Source organism: Drosophila erecta, unplaced genomic scaffold (assembly GCF_003286155.1).
Source record: "Drosophila erecta strain 14021-0224.00,06,07 unplaced genomic scaffold, DereRS2 tig00000092-arrow-pilon, whole genome shotgun sequence".
In the NCBI taxonomy this organism is placed as follows: Eukaryota; Metazoa; Arthropoda; class Insecta; order Diptera; family Drosophilidae; genus Drosophila; species Drosophila erecta.
In genome coordinates this window covers 3,928,266-3,940,468 of record NW_020825207.1, presented here as the reverse complement: position 1 = coordinate 3,940,468, position 12,203 = coordinate 3,928,266, and the positions used below count along the sequence as shown (strand labels likewise).

The following is a 12,203-nucleotide window of genomic DNA, read 5'->3' as shown; positions in this document are numbered from 1 at the left end:
TTAGCGGTTTAGTGAGTCCGATATGGAACGGGTTTCAAAGTTTCATATCGAAAACTCTGTCAAGCGCCACCAATTTTGATTAGGGTTCATCAACCAAAGGGAGTCCTAAGTAAAAGGGTGTGAAAAGTATGCAAGAAATAAACCAAAGTGCTTTAGAGAATCAGTATCTGTATCCATCGAGACCTAAGAACATCATCACATCAAAAAAATGACAAAATATATTAAAAAAAAATAAAATTCTAAATTTGAATGCAGATTTTTAGAGAATAGCTCCAGAAACATTTAGAGGTATGCCACTTCAAATTCCGACTAAGATTAGTTGAGTTATGGACTTTAGAACTTTAGCCTTGAGGCATTTTTGAGTTTCCACAACATCATCACATCGGAAAAATGACAAAAAAATTACAAAAAAATAAAAAAAAAATAAAATTCTAAATTTGAATGCAGACTTTTAGAGAATTGCTCCAGAAACATTTAGAGGTATGCCACTTCAAATTCCGACTAAGATTAGTTGAGTTATGGACTTTAGCACTTTAGCCTTGAGGCATTTTTGAGTTTCCACAACATCATCACATCAGAAAAATGACAAAAAAATGAAAAAAAAATAAAATTCTAAATTTGAATGCAGATTTTTAGAGAATTGCTCCAGAAACATTTAGAGGTATGCCACTTCAAATTCCGACTAAGATTAGTTGAGTTATGGACTTTAGCACTTTAGCCTTGAGGCATTTTTGAGTTTCCACAACATCATCACATCAGAAAAATGACAAAAAAATGAAAAAAAAATAAAATTCTAAATTTGAATGCAGATTTGTAGAGAATTGCTCCAGAAACATTTAGAGGTATGCCACTTCAAATTCCGACTAAGATTAGTTGAGTTATGGACTTCAGAACTTCAGCCTTGAGGCATTTTTGAGTTTCCACAACATCATCACATCAGAAAAATGATAAAAAAATGGAGAAAAAAAATTAATTCTAAATTTGAATGCAGACTTTTAGAGAATTGCTCCAGAAACATTTAGAGGTATGCCACTTCAAAATCCGACTAAGATTAGTTGAGTTATGGACTTCAGAACTTCAGCCCTAAGGCATTTTTGAGTTTCCACAACATCATCACATCGGAAAAATGACAAAAAAATTACAAAAAAATGAAAAAAAAATAAAATTTTAAATTTGAATGCAGACTTTTAGAGAATTGCTCCAGAAACATTTAGAGGTATGCCACTTCAAATTCCGACTAAGATTAGTTGAGTTATGGACTTTAGCACTTTAGCCTTGAGGCATTTTTGAGTTTCCACAACATCGTCACATCAGAAAAATGACAAAAAAATGAAAAAAAAATAAAATTCTAAATTTGAATGCAGATTTTTAGAGAATTGCTCCAGAAACATTTAGAGGTATGCCACTTCAAATTCCGACTAAGATTAGTTGAGTTATGGACTTTAGCACTTCAGCCTTGAGGCATTTTTGAGTTTCCACAACATCATCACATCAGAAAAATGACAAAAAAATGGAAAAAAAATAAAATTCTAAATTTGAATGCAGATTTTTAGAGAATTGCTCCAGAAACATTTAGAGGTATGCCACTTCAAATTCCGACTAAGATTAGTTGAGTTATGGACTTTAGCACTTTAGCCTTGAGGCATTTTTGAGTTTCCACAACATCATCACATCAGAAAAATGACAAAAAAATGAAAAAAAAATAAAATTCTAAATTTGAATGCAGATTTATAGAGAATTGCTCCAGAAACATTAAGAGGTATGCCACTTCAAATTCCGACTAAGATTAGTTGAGTTATGGACTTTAGCACTTTAGCCTTGAGGCATTTTTGAGTTTCCACAACATCATCACATCAGAAAAATGACAAAAAAATGAAAAAAAAATAAAATTCTAAATTTGAATGCAGATTTTTAGAGAATTGCTCCAGAAACATTTAGAGGTATGCCACTTCAAATTCCGACTAAGATTAGTTGAGTTATGGACTTTAGCACTTTAGCCTTGAGGCATTTTTGAGTTTCCACAACATCATCACATCAGAAAAATGACAAAAAAATGAAAAAAAAATAAAATTCTAAATTTGAATGCAGATTTTTAGAGAATTGCTCCAGAAACATTTAGAGGTATGCCACTTCAAAATCCGACTAAGATTAGTTGAGTTATGGACTTCAGAACTTCAGCCCTAAGGCATTTTTGAGTTTCCACAACATCATCACATCAGAAAAATGACAAAAAAATTACAAAAAAATGAAAAAAAAATAAAATTTTAAATTTGAATGCAGACTTTTAGAGAATTGCTCCAGAAACATTTAGAGGTATGCCACTTCAAATTCCGACTAAGATTAGTTGAGTTATGGACTTTAGCACTTTAGCCTTGAGGCATTTTTGAGTTTCCACAACATCGTCACATCAGAAAAATGACAAAAAAATGAAAAAAAAATAAAATTCTAAATTTGAATGCAGATTTTTAGAGAATTGCTCCAGAAACATTTAGAGGTATGCCACTTCAAATTCCGACTAAGATTAGTTGAGTTATGGACTTTAGCACTTCAGCCTTGAGGCATTTTTGAGTTTCCACAACATCATCACATCAGAAAAATGACAAAAAATTACAAAAAAATGGAAAAAAAAATAAAATTCTAAATTTGAATGCAGATTTTTAGAGAATTGCTCCAGAAACATTTAGAGGTATGCCACTTCAAATTCCGACTAAGATTAGTTGAGTTATGGACTTTAGCACTTCAGCCTTGAGGCATTTTTGAGTTTCCACAACATCATCACATCAGAAAAATGACAAAAAAATGGAAAAAAAATAAAATTCTAAATTTGAATGCAGATTTTTAGAGAATTGCTCCAGAAACATTTAGAGGTATGCCACTTCAAATTCCGACTAAGATTAGTTGAGTTATGGACTTTAGCACTTTAGCCTTGAGGCATTTTTGAGTTTCCACAACATCATCACATCAGAAAAATTACAAAAAAATGGAAAAAAAATAAAATTCTAAATTTGAATGCAGATTTTTAGAGAATTGCTCCAGAAACATTTAGAGGTATGCCACTTCAAATTCCGACTAAGATTAGTTGAGTTATGGACTTTAGCACTTTAGCCTTGAGGCATTTTTGAGTTTCCACAACATCATCACATCAGAAAAATGACAAAAAAATGAAAAAAAAATAAAATTCTAAATTTGAATGCAGATTTTTAGAGAATTGCTCCAGAAACATTTAGAGGTATGCCACTTCAAATTCCGACTAAGATTAGTTGAGTTATGGACTTCAGAACTTCAGCCTTGAGGCATTTTTGAGTTTCCACAACAGCATCACATCAGAAAAATGATAAAAAAATGGAGAAAAAAAATTAATTCTAAATTTGAATGCAGACTTTTAGAGAATTGCTCCAGAAACATTTAGAGGTATGCCACTTCAAAATCCGACTAAGATTAGTTGAGTTATGGACTTCAGAACTTCAGCCCTAAGGCATTTTTGAGTTTCCACAACATCATCACATCGGAAAAATGACAAAAAAATTACAAAAAAATGAAAAAAAAATAAAATTTTAAATTTGAATGCAGACTTTTAGAGAATTGCTCCAGAAACATTTAGAGGTATGCCACTTCAAATTCCGACTAAGATTAGTTGAGTTATGGACTTTAGCACTTTAGCCTTGAGGCATTTTTGAGTTTCCACAACATCGTCACATCAGAAAAATGACAAAAAAATGAAAAAAAAATAAAATTCTAAATTTGAATGCAGATTTTTAGAGAATTGCTCCAGAAACATTTAGAGGTATGCCAATTCAAATTCCGACTAAGATTAGTTGAGTTATGGACTTTAGCACTTCAGCCTTGAGGCATTTTTGAGTTTCCACAACATCATCACATCAGAAAAATGACAAAAATATGAAAAAAAAATAAAATTCTAAATTTGAATGCAGATTTTTAGAGAATTGCTCCAGAAACATTTAGAGGTATGCCACTTCAAATTCCGACTAAGATTAGTTGAGTTATGGACTTTAGCACTTTAGCCTTGAGGCATTTTTGAGATTCCACAACATCATCACATCAGAAAAATGATAAAAAAATGGAAAAAAAAAAAAATTCTAAATTTGAATGCAGACTTTTAGAGAATTGCTCCAGAAACATTTAGAGGTATGCCACTTCAAAATCCAACTAAGATTAGTTGAGTTATGGACTTCAGAACTTCAGCCTTGAGGCATTTTTGAGTTTCCACAACATCATCACATCGGAAAAATGACAAAAAAATTACAAATAAATGAAAAAAAAATAAAATTCTAAATTTGAATGCAGATTTTTAGAGAATTGCTCCAGAAACATTTAGAGGTATGCCACTTCAAATTCCGACTAAGATTAGTTGAGTTATGGACTTTAGCACTTTAGCCTTGAGGCATTTTTGAGTTTCCACAACATCATCACATCAGAAAAATGATAAAAAAATGGAAAAAAAAAAAATTCTAAATTTGAATGCAGACTTTTAGAGAATTGCTCCAGAAACATTTAGAGGTATGCCACTTCAAAATCCAACTAAGATTAGTTGAGTTATGGACTTCAGAACTTCAGCCTTGAGGCATTTTTGAGTTTCCACAACATCATCACATCGGAAAAATGACAAAAAAATTACAAAAAAATGAAAAAAAAATAAAATTCTAAATTTGAATGCAGATTTTTAGAGAATTGCTCCAGAAACATTTAGAGGTATGCCACTTCAAATTCCGACTAAGATTAGTTGAGTTATGGACTTCAGAACTTCAGCCTTGAGGCATTTTTGAGTTTCCACAACATCATCACATCGGAAAAATGACAAAAAAATTACAAAAAAATGAAAAAAAAATAAAATTCTAAATTTGAATGCAGAATTTTAGAGAATTGCTCCAGAAACATTTAGAGGTATGCCACTTCAAAATCCGATTAAGATTAGTTGAGTTATGGAGTTTAGAACTTCAGCCTTGGGACATTTTTGAATATTTTTGAATTTGTACAACATTATAACATCAGAAAAATAAAAAAAGTTTTAGATAAAATATATTTCTAAATTTGAAAGCAGATTTGTAGAGAATGCGCCAGAAACATTTAGAGGTATGCCACTCCGGCCGGCGGCTCAAAGGAACCACAGACAAGATGGCCATATCGATGCCAGAAAATCCATTTTGCTAAATTAGTTAGCAGTCCATAAACAGAAATGGTCAAGAGCTCCGTTTCGTTGTGGGTGTGTTCTGTTTGCAGCAGCTGCAATATTTGGTATAACGCTTAGTTTTTGGCAATCAAGACATGTTGAGGCACACGCACACCATCGGCCAACCACTTGTACACAAACGCCCAGTTGTCTGTGTGCTGGCCAGAAGTGTCTGCAAAATCTTGTGGTTGCTTTGCCGAGTTGGTAGCAGCCATGGTTGCTGACAGCTCATTAGGCCAGGTGTTAGGTGGCAAGGTGGCAGGCTGGCAGGATTGGAAAGATGGGGGAGGCAGCACACCATCCGCTGCATGCATATGAGTGCTGGCCAAGTGACGAATTTTGACAATGTGCGTGGAGCAAGTGTGCATTTGAAGGCTCCACCCGACCATCTATCCGCCCACAAACCGCATCCGAACACGGAGCGTTGTCAGCTGGGTGACATGACATGGAAAAACAGCGTTAACCACATGTCCAGCCGAGTCTTAGGTGCCACTCGTGTGTGCCGGGCAATCACTTGATTTGATGACCAACGGCCAACGGCCAACGGCCAAACGGCCAACGGCCAACAGGCAGGAGGATTAAGGACACATAAAATGCAGTTTCATTTTTGTGGAGCATTTTGTTGTGCTGCCTAGCAGGTTGTTGCATTCCAAGCAAATTAAGTTAATTAAAAAGTTGCAGGATTTGTGAAGTAATTACCATAAACAAGGCAACTGTGTGCTGCGCTCCAGCTTCTGCGGTTCTTGATGTTGCTGCCAGGGATTTTGCTACTGTTGCCATTACTGTTGCAAGTACACGGAGCGAAAACTAACGTAGACAGACGAATTTCGGACATGCTGTCAATTTTAATTTATTTCATTTATTACCTTAAGTGTATATAGATTTCTAGAACTAGATGGCTGAAACTGAATCTTTACAGATAGTTCTTAGTTTTCATTTAACCATTCTTTCGATTTTAATTTCTCCCTCGTTTCGCTCAGTGCATCTTTGGCGTGGATAAAGTTGTCGGCATGGAATATAAACACTTCAAGTCGTTGCGCTTGATGCGTTCAGAACCCGGTCTTCAAAAGACGCTCGGCACACGTGAGAAATTCCAGCAGCTAAGTGGGAATGGGCGCCGTGGCAGGATGTTGTGCCACTTGCCAAAGGCAGCTTCAAGGGTGCTCCAGTCGAAATTTAAAAACCTTTCACCAGGCACTGAAACAAAGGACTGGGAAGGCTGAAGCTGAAGAAGCCAAAGTCTGAATTCAGCAATGAATTCAAGAGATATGTCGGGCGGCAGATGCCAGTTGGCAGCTGGCTTAGGCCATGTGGCCATGTGGCGAGGATGGCTCGCAAAATGAGCAACTGCAACTCCAACTGCAACCGGAGACCACACGCACTCAGAAGCAATGAAAGGGGAGGAACGGTGGCCCAGAGATGGCAGTCATGTACGTCGGGAGCAGGTACAAAATGGAGCCGCAGCAACACGTCTCCTGGCGTCAAAAGCAGAGCAGGAAAATGGGCATCGGGGGATTGCCCACGTACCAATGCCTCCTCAGTAGCAGTCTCATCCACATCCTCATCCTCATCCTCGGAGCCAACTCAACTCGACTCGACAGTGGGTTTGTTATTGCCGACAGTTGCGGCCAGCCTTGGTGACACTTGAACATAACTGGGTTCTGTTCTGCGCTGCGTCTTTTGTGCAATGCCTGAGTGCACTGATTATGCACATGGGAGGCCAAAAGGACTAAAGGATACGGGATCTGACGCAGCTATAGCACAACAATGCCGCCAAGATTTACAGCCTCTTCTTGGATTGCATTTGGCTGGCGTAATTTGTTTTGGGCACCACAGCAGAGCACAGCACTTCTTGGCCAAGTCTTGAGATGCTAAGAGTTTCAGCTCTCTCTTGGTAATACATGTATCTTAAAGATGTGCTTTAATCAGCTGAGATCAAGGGCTGTTGCCGAATGAAAAGCCGAGGTAAGCTATGTTGCTGTGAAACAAGCTAAAACTTTTTTAAAGCTAGTTCTTACACTGAGCCGATAGGCCTATGAAAAATCAAATATTTATTTTGTATAATAATGCGTTATAGCATTTGCCGTATCAAGCTTTTCTGGCTCACAGCATTAATTTCGCTTTCTAGCACAGTGATAGGCACAATTTTCAAGAGTCATGCTGTATTGCAGTTTTTCAAGTGCGATAATTACTTTTTTGCTGTGGGTTTGAGAATCGTTTTGCTTTTCCTCTCGGGCTGCTTTTCTCTCTCTGAAAAGATAAGGCGAGGCTATATAAACTTAGGTGAACAATCTTCCCAGCTCAGTTGTTAATTAAGGCAAGCAGCTAATTAAATTAACAATGAGTATTTTGCAGAATGCACAGCGCGCTTTCTTTACAAATGAATCGATTAAGTTTGTGAGGACTGCTTCTGGCCAGGCACGGCTTTTAGCCAATGTGAGTCGAAATAGTGTCACCAAAATCGGATTATCCGCTAACAATTGTTATCTGCTCTTTAAGGTAGTCGATGGTGTTGTCCTGGAGGCGAAGCCCTATAAGGACATCCCACGTCCCAGTAAACTGGAGTTTGCCAGGGCATTTATGCCGGGTGGCGAATTCCACGATGCCTCAGTCTTCGATTATGCAGCAGCGATGAGGAGTCGTTATGGTGACATCTTCATAATGCCCGGCATGTTTGGCCGCAAGGACTGGGTCACCACTTTCAGTACAAAGGACATCGAGACTGTGTTCCGCAACGAGGGAAATTGGCCGGAAAGGGAGTTCTTTCCCTCGATCACATATTTCCGCACTCATTTAAGACCAGATGTGTATGGAGAAAGTGTGGGTCTGATATCCGCGTGAGTTGCACAAAAATATATACATATTTCAAGAGCGTAATTTAATGTGCAAACTACATTTTAAGGCAAGCAGCGTCGTGGGGCAAGTTGCGATCAGCCGTCAATCCAATTTTCATGCAACCCAAGGGCTTGAAAGCCTATTACGAACCGCTTTCCAACATAAACAACGACTTCATTGAGCGGTAAGATGTGGAAAATATATCTCAAAGTAGAACTGGGTCTTACTTGTTCTTTAGAATTAAGGAAATTCGAGATGCTAGAACTCTGGAAGTGCCAGATGACTTCATGGAGGAAATAAACCGGCTGGTCTTCGATTCCCTTGGCTTGGTGGCCTTTGATCGCCCAATGGGCTTGATCCGTCGCAATCGAGACAATCCAGATGCCCTAACTATGTTCCGGTACACGAAGCAGGTGTTTAGATATGTCTTTGAGCTGGATGTGAAGCCGTCCATGTGGAGAGTAGTCTCCACTCCAACTTATAGGAAGATGATGCGTCTTCTCGATGACAGCCTATTACTGTCGCAGAAAATGATAAAGGACACCGAAGACTCCCTGGAAAAGCGGCGCCAGGCTGGCGAACAGGTAAATAGGAACAGCATGCTGCAGCGGATGATGGAGGTGGATCCAAAAATGGCGGTGATTATGAGCTTGGACGTCTTGTTCGCCGGTGTGGATGCCACGTCCAATCTGCTGTCAGCTGTGCTCCTTTGCCTGGCTAAGAATCCCGACAAGCAGGCGAAACTGAGAGAGGAACTCCTGAAGATTATGCCCACCAAGGACACCCTTCTCAATGATGAGACCATGAAGGATATGCCCTATTTGCGCGCAGTGATCAAGGAGGCTCTGCGTTGCTATCCCAATGGATTTGGAACCCTACGCACTTGTCCCACTGACATCACCCTCTCTGGATACCAAGTGCCCAAGGGCAGCGAAGTAGCTCTGGGCTTCAATGTCCTTTTACATGACCATGCGTATTATCCACAAGCTGATAAGTTCCTGCCAGAACGCTGGCTACGAGATCCGCAGACAGGCAAGAAGACCCCCATCAGTGCATTCAGCTATCTGCCCTTCGGTTTTGGCCCTCGCATGTGCATTGGCAAGCGATTGGTGGACTTGGAAATCGAGACGAGCATTGCCAAGTTGATAAGGAACTTCCAGGTGGAGTTCAACTACGACGCCAGTCGACCCTATAAGACTTTTGTTTTTATGGAGCCTGCCATTCCATTCAAGTTCAAGTTCACTGATGTCGATCAATAACTTGCTCTGAAAGCCTCATACACTTATTACATATAAGCTAAATAAAACAAAGAAAATAAAATAAAGAAAACATTTTTTAGAATTGAGACTTTATTATTAAATTAGATCACACGAATGAGCTATCTTCAGCACAACAGTAGAGTCAAAACGAAAAGGTAGTAAGAGTCGAATTACTCGACTGTCAGATACCAGTTTCTCAGATATGGGAAGTATCTGGTACCCATTACCTTGCTTGTGGCACTGCGAAGGAGAAATATGAACCTCTTTTTCTCAGTTGTTTTTCAACATTTGTAAGCAGAAGTTTGTCCGCTGTAATACTCAATTTTTAAAATTTTCTCTGAGGGGTATTCTAAGTTTAAATGCTCCAAACCGGTTTTTTAGCTGGTCAATTACGTTTGTTTATTTTTTCAGCTGAGAGCGGTAGGCGATTCACGGTGATTATAACGTTTAGTTGATAAGAAACTGAAACTCATGCTTTGTTTGCTGGCTTTTGTTTTGGTTTGTGAGTTTTGCTTTTTGAAGCATTCCTTCTATTCGCTCTGCTCTCTTTTTTACGTTTCAGAGATAAGCCATTCTATAAGAACGCACTCCAAGGTGGAACCACTTTTAGTGCCAGTCGATCACCAGGAGGAATAGAATGAATACATTGAGCAGCGCGCGATCGGTGGCGCTTTTCGTAGGCCCCATTCGATCTCTAAGATCAGCCTCCGCTTTAGCACCAGATGCAGCTAAATCTGGCGTTAGTACACAGAACATCCAGTTGAAGTAGATTGATCATAATAATAACATACATTTATAGGTATCCGAGGAGTACAAGAGCTACGAGCAGATTCCGCGCCCCAACAAATTCAAATTTATGAGGTCTTTCATGCCTGGTGGTGAATTCGCAAATGCATCGCTCACGGAATACACCGCTGCCATGCGAAAGCGCTATGGAGATATCTATATAATGCCGGGAATGTTTGGCCGCAAGGATTGGGTCACCACTTTCAGCACAAAGGACATCGAGATGGTGTTCCGCAACGAGGGTATCTGGCCACATCGCGATGGTCTGGACTCCATTATATATTTCCGCAAACATGTTCGACCAGACGTCTACAGTGAGGTCCAAGGACTGGTGGCTTCGTGAGTACAACAGCTGTGGTTAATTGGTTGCAAGGTAGCAAATAGTTTGATATTTCAGCCAAGGCGAGGCTTGGGGTAAACTACGATCAGCACTGAATCCAATCTTCATGCAACCCAGGGGCTTGAGAATGTACTATGAGCCCCTGTCGAATATCAATAATGAGTTCATAGAGCGGTAAGAAATTGGCTTTTAAAGCGTTTCATTTGACTAAAATCCATTTTAATCCATTTTAGCATTAAGGAAATCCGCGATCCGAAAACTCTGGAAGTTCCCGAGGACTTCTCGGATGAAATAAGCCGGGTGGTCTTCGAGCTACTCGGCCTGGTGGCTTTCGATCGGCAAATGGGTCTGATTAGAAAAAACCGCGATAATGCCGATGCATTAACGCTCTTCCAAACCTCCAGAGACATCTTCCGGCTCACATTTGAGCTGGACTTCCAGCCCTCCATGTGGAAGATTATATCAACGCCCACCTACAGGAAAATGAAGCGAACCCTGAACGACAGCTTGAACGTGGCCCAGAAACTGCTGAAGGAAAATCAGGATGCACTGGAGAAGCGTCGTCAAGCGGGCGAAGAAATAAATACTAACAGCATGCTACAGCGATTAATGGAGATCGATCCCAAGGTGGCGGTGATCATGGGTCTGGACATACTTTTCGCTGGTGTGGATGCCACAGCCACACTCCTTTCGGCTGTTTTACTCTGTCTCTCGAAACATCCGGATAAGCAGGCGAAGCTGCGGGAGGAGCTCTTGCAAATCATGCCCACCAAGGATGCGCTGCTCAACGAGGAGAGCATGAAGGATATGCCATACCTGCGGGCTGTGATCAAGGAGACGCTGCGATACTATCCCAATGGCCTGGGCACGATGAGAACGTGCCACAATGATGTCATACTTTCGGGTTACAGGGTGCCCAAGGGAACGACAGTGCTGCTGGGCTCAAATGTGCTCATGAAGGAAGCCAAATACTATCCGCGACCAGATGAGTTTCTGCCGGAACGCTGGCTCAGGGATCCGGAGACCGGCAAGAAGATGCAGGTCAGCCCCTTCACCTTCGTGCCCTTCGGCTTTGGACCACGCATGTGCATTGGCAAGCGAGTGGTGGACCTGGAAATGGAGAGCACCGTGGCCAAGTTGATTCGCAACTTCCACGTGGAGTTCAACCGCGATGCCAGCCGGCCATTCAAGACCATGTTCGTCATGGAACCGGCCATTGCGTTCCCCTTCAAATTCACGGACGTCGAGCAATGATTCGCTGCTTATCCATGACCCTTACTTGTGTTCCTTATAGTTACGATTTTTGATTACAATAAATGTGTTTTGTCCGATGAGCTCCAGGTGAGCTCCACTGTTTTGATAAGCAAAATGTTGTGTAAGACGTTAGATAAGATTGGGCTTTGTTGTGGCATCCCTAAATTGCTTAAATTTGAGCTTTTAAAGCAACAAAGCACAGAGTAGTGGCTGTGATTATTTTTCTTGTTTTCCCCCACATTTTCCTATTTAGGCAATAGCTAGCACCCACCAAAGCCACTTTCAGCCGGCTCTGCTCCACCGCTTGGAGCTCGCAGCCTGGCAGGCTGGTGAGAGGATGTCCTTTGCCGCGCAGAAATATTTCTAATGGCAACGGCAAAATCAGGAGCAGCACCCAACAGCAGGAGTAGCAAAGCGGCAAAAGCAGACATATTCGCCTGCGGCCTGCGGAGTTATGCTAACTGGCACTCAAAGCAAAGCGCGGCCAAAAGCTCAGGTGGTTTGCCCTGTGCCTCTTGCCACCTGCCTCCTGCCACCTGCC

The 12,203-nt window shown here is 40.4% G+C and overlaps 2 protein-coding genes across 2 annotated transcripts; both read left to right on the top strand.

Annotated features, from left to right (window-relative positions):
* The first annotated feature begins 7,495 nt into the window (after positions 1–7,495).
* On the top strand, positions 7,496–9,344 carry LOC6547255 (probable cytochrome P450 12d1 distal, mitochondrial). The gene is made up of 4 exons (XM_001976105.3): positions 7,496–7,624; positions 7,688–8,025; positions 8,091–8,207; positions 8,262–9,344. Exons 1-4 carry the CDS (start codon positions 7,529–7,531, stop codon positions 9,280–9,282), a joined length of 1,572 nt encoding a protein of 523 aa, XP_001976141.2. The 5' UTR covers positions 7,496–7,528; the 3' UTR covers positions 9,283–9,344.
* Positions 9,345–9,855: 511 nt separating this feature from the next.
* LOC6547256 (probable cytochrome P450 12d1 proximal, mitochondrial) lies at positions 9,856–11,749 on the top strand. The gene is made up of 4 exons (XM_001976106.3): positions 9,856–10,021; positions 10,082–10,407; positions 10,466–10,582; positions 10,642–11,749. Exons 1-4 carry the CDS (start codon positions 9,920–9,922, stop codon positions 11,660–11,662), a joined length of 1,566 nt encoding a protein of 521 aa, XP_001976142.3. The 5' UTR covers positions 9,856–9,919; the 3' UTR covers positions 11,663–11,749.
* The last annotated feature ends 454 nt before the right edge of the window (positions 11,750–12,203 follow it).

Excerpts from the sequence above, each read along its gene's own strand:
- LOC6547255 (XM_001976105.3), top strand. The coding sequence starts at position 7,529 with ATGAGTATTTTGCAGAATGCACAGCGCGCTTTCTTTACAAATGAATCG. Across the intron at positions 8,026-8,090 it reads AGTGTGGGTCTGATATCCGC|GCAAGCAGCGTCGTGGGGCA; the intron begins GTGAGTTGCACA and ends CTACATTTTAAG. Across the intron at positions 8,208-8,261 it reads AACAACGACTTCATTGAGCG|AATTAAGGAAATTCGAGATG; the intron begins GTAAGATGTGGA and ends CTTGTTCTTTAG.
- LOC6547256 (XM_001976106.3), top strand. The coding sequence starts at position 9,920 with ATGAATACATTGAGCAGCGCGCGATCGGTGGCGCTTTTCGTAGGCCCC. Across the intron at positions 10,022-10,081 it reads CAGATGCAGCTAAATCTGGC|GTATCCGAGGAGTACAAGAG; the intron begins GTTAGTACACAG and ends ATACATTTATAG. Across the intron at positions 10,583-10,641 it reads AATAATGAGTTCATAGAGCG|CATTAAGGAAATCCGCGATC; the intron begins GTAAGAAATTGG and ends AATCCATTTTAG.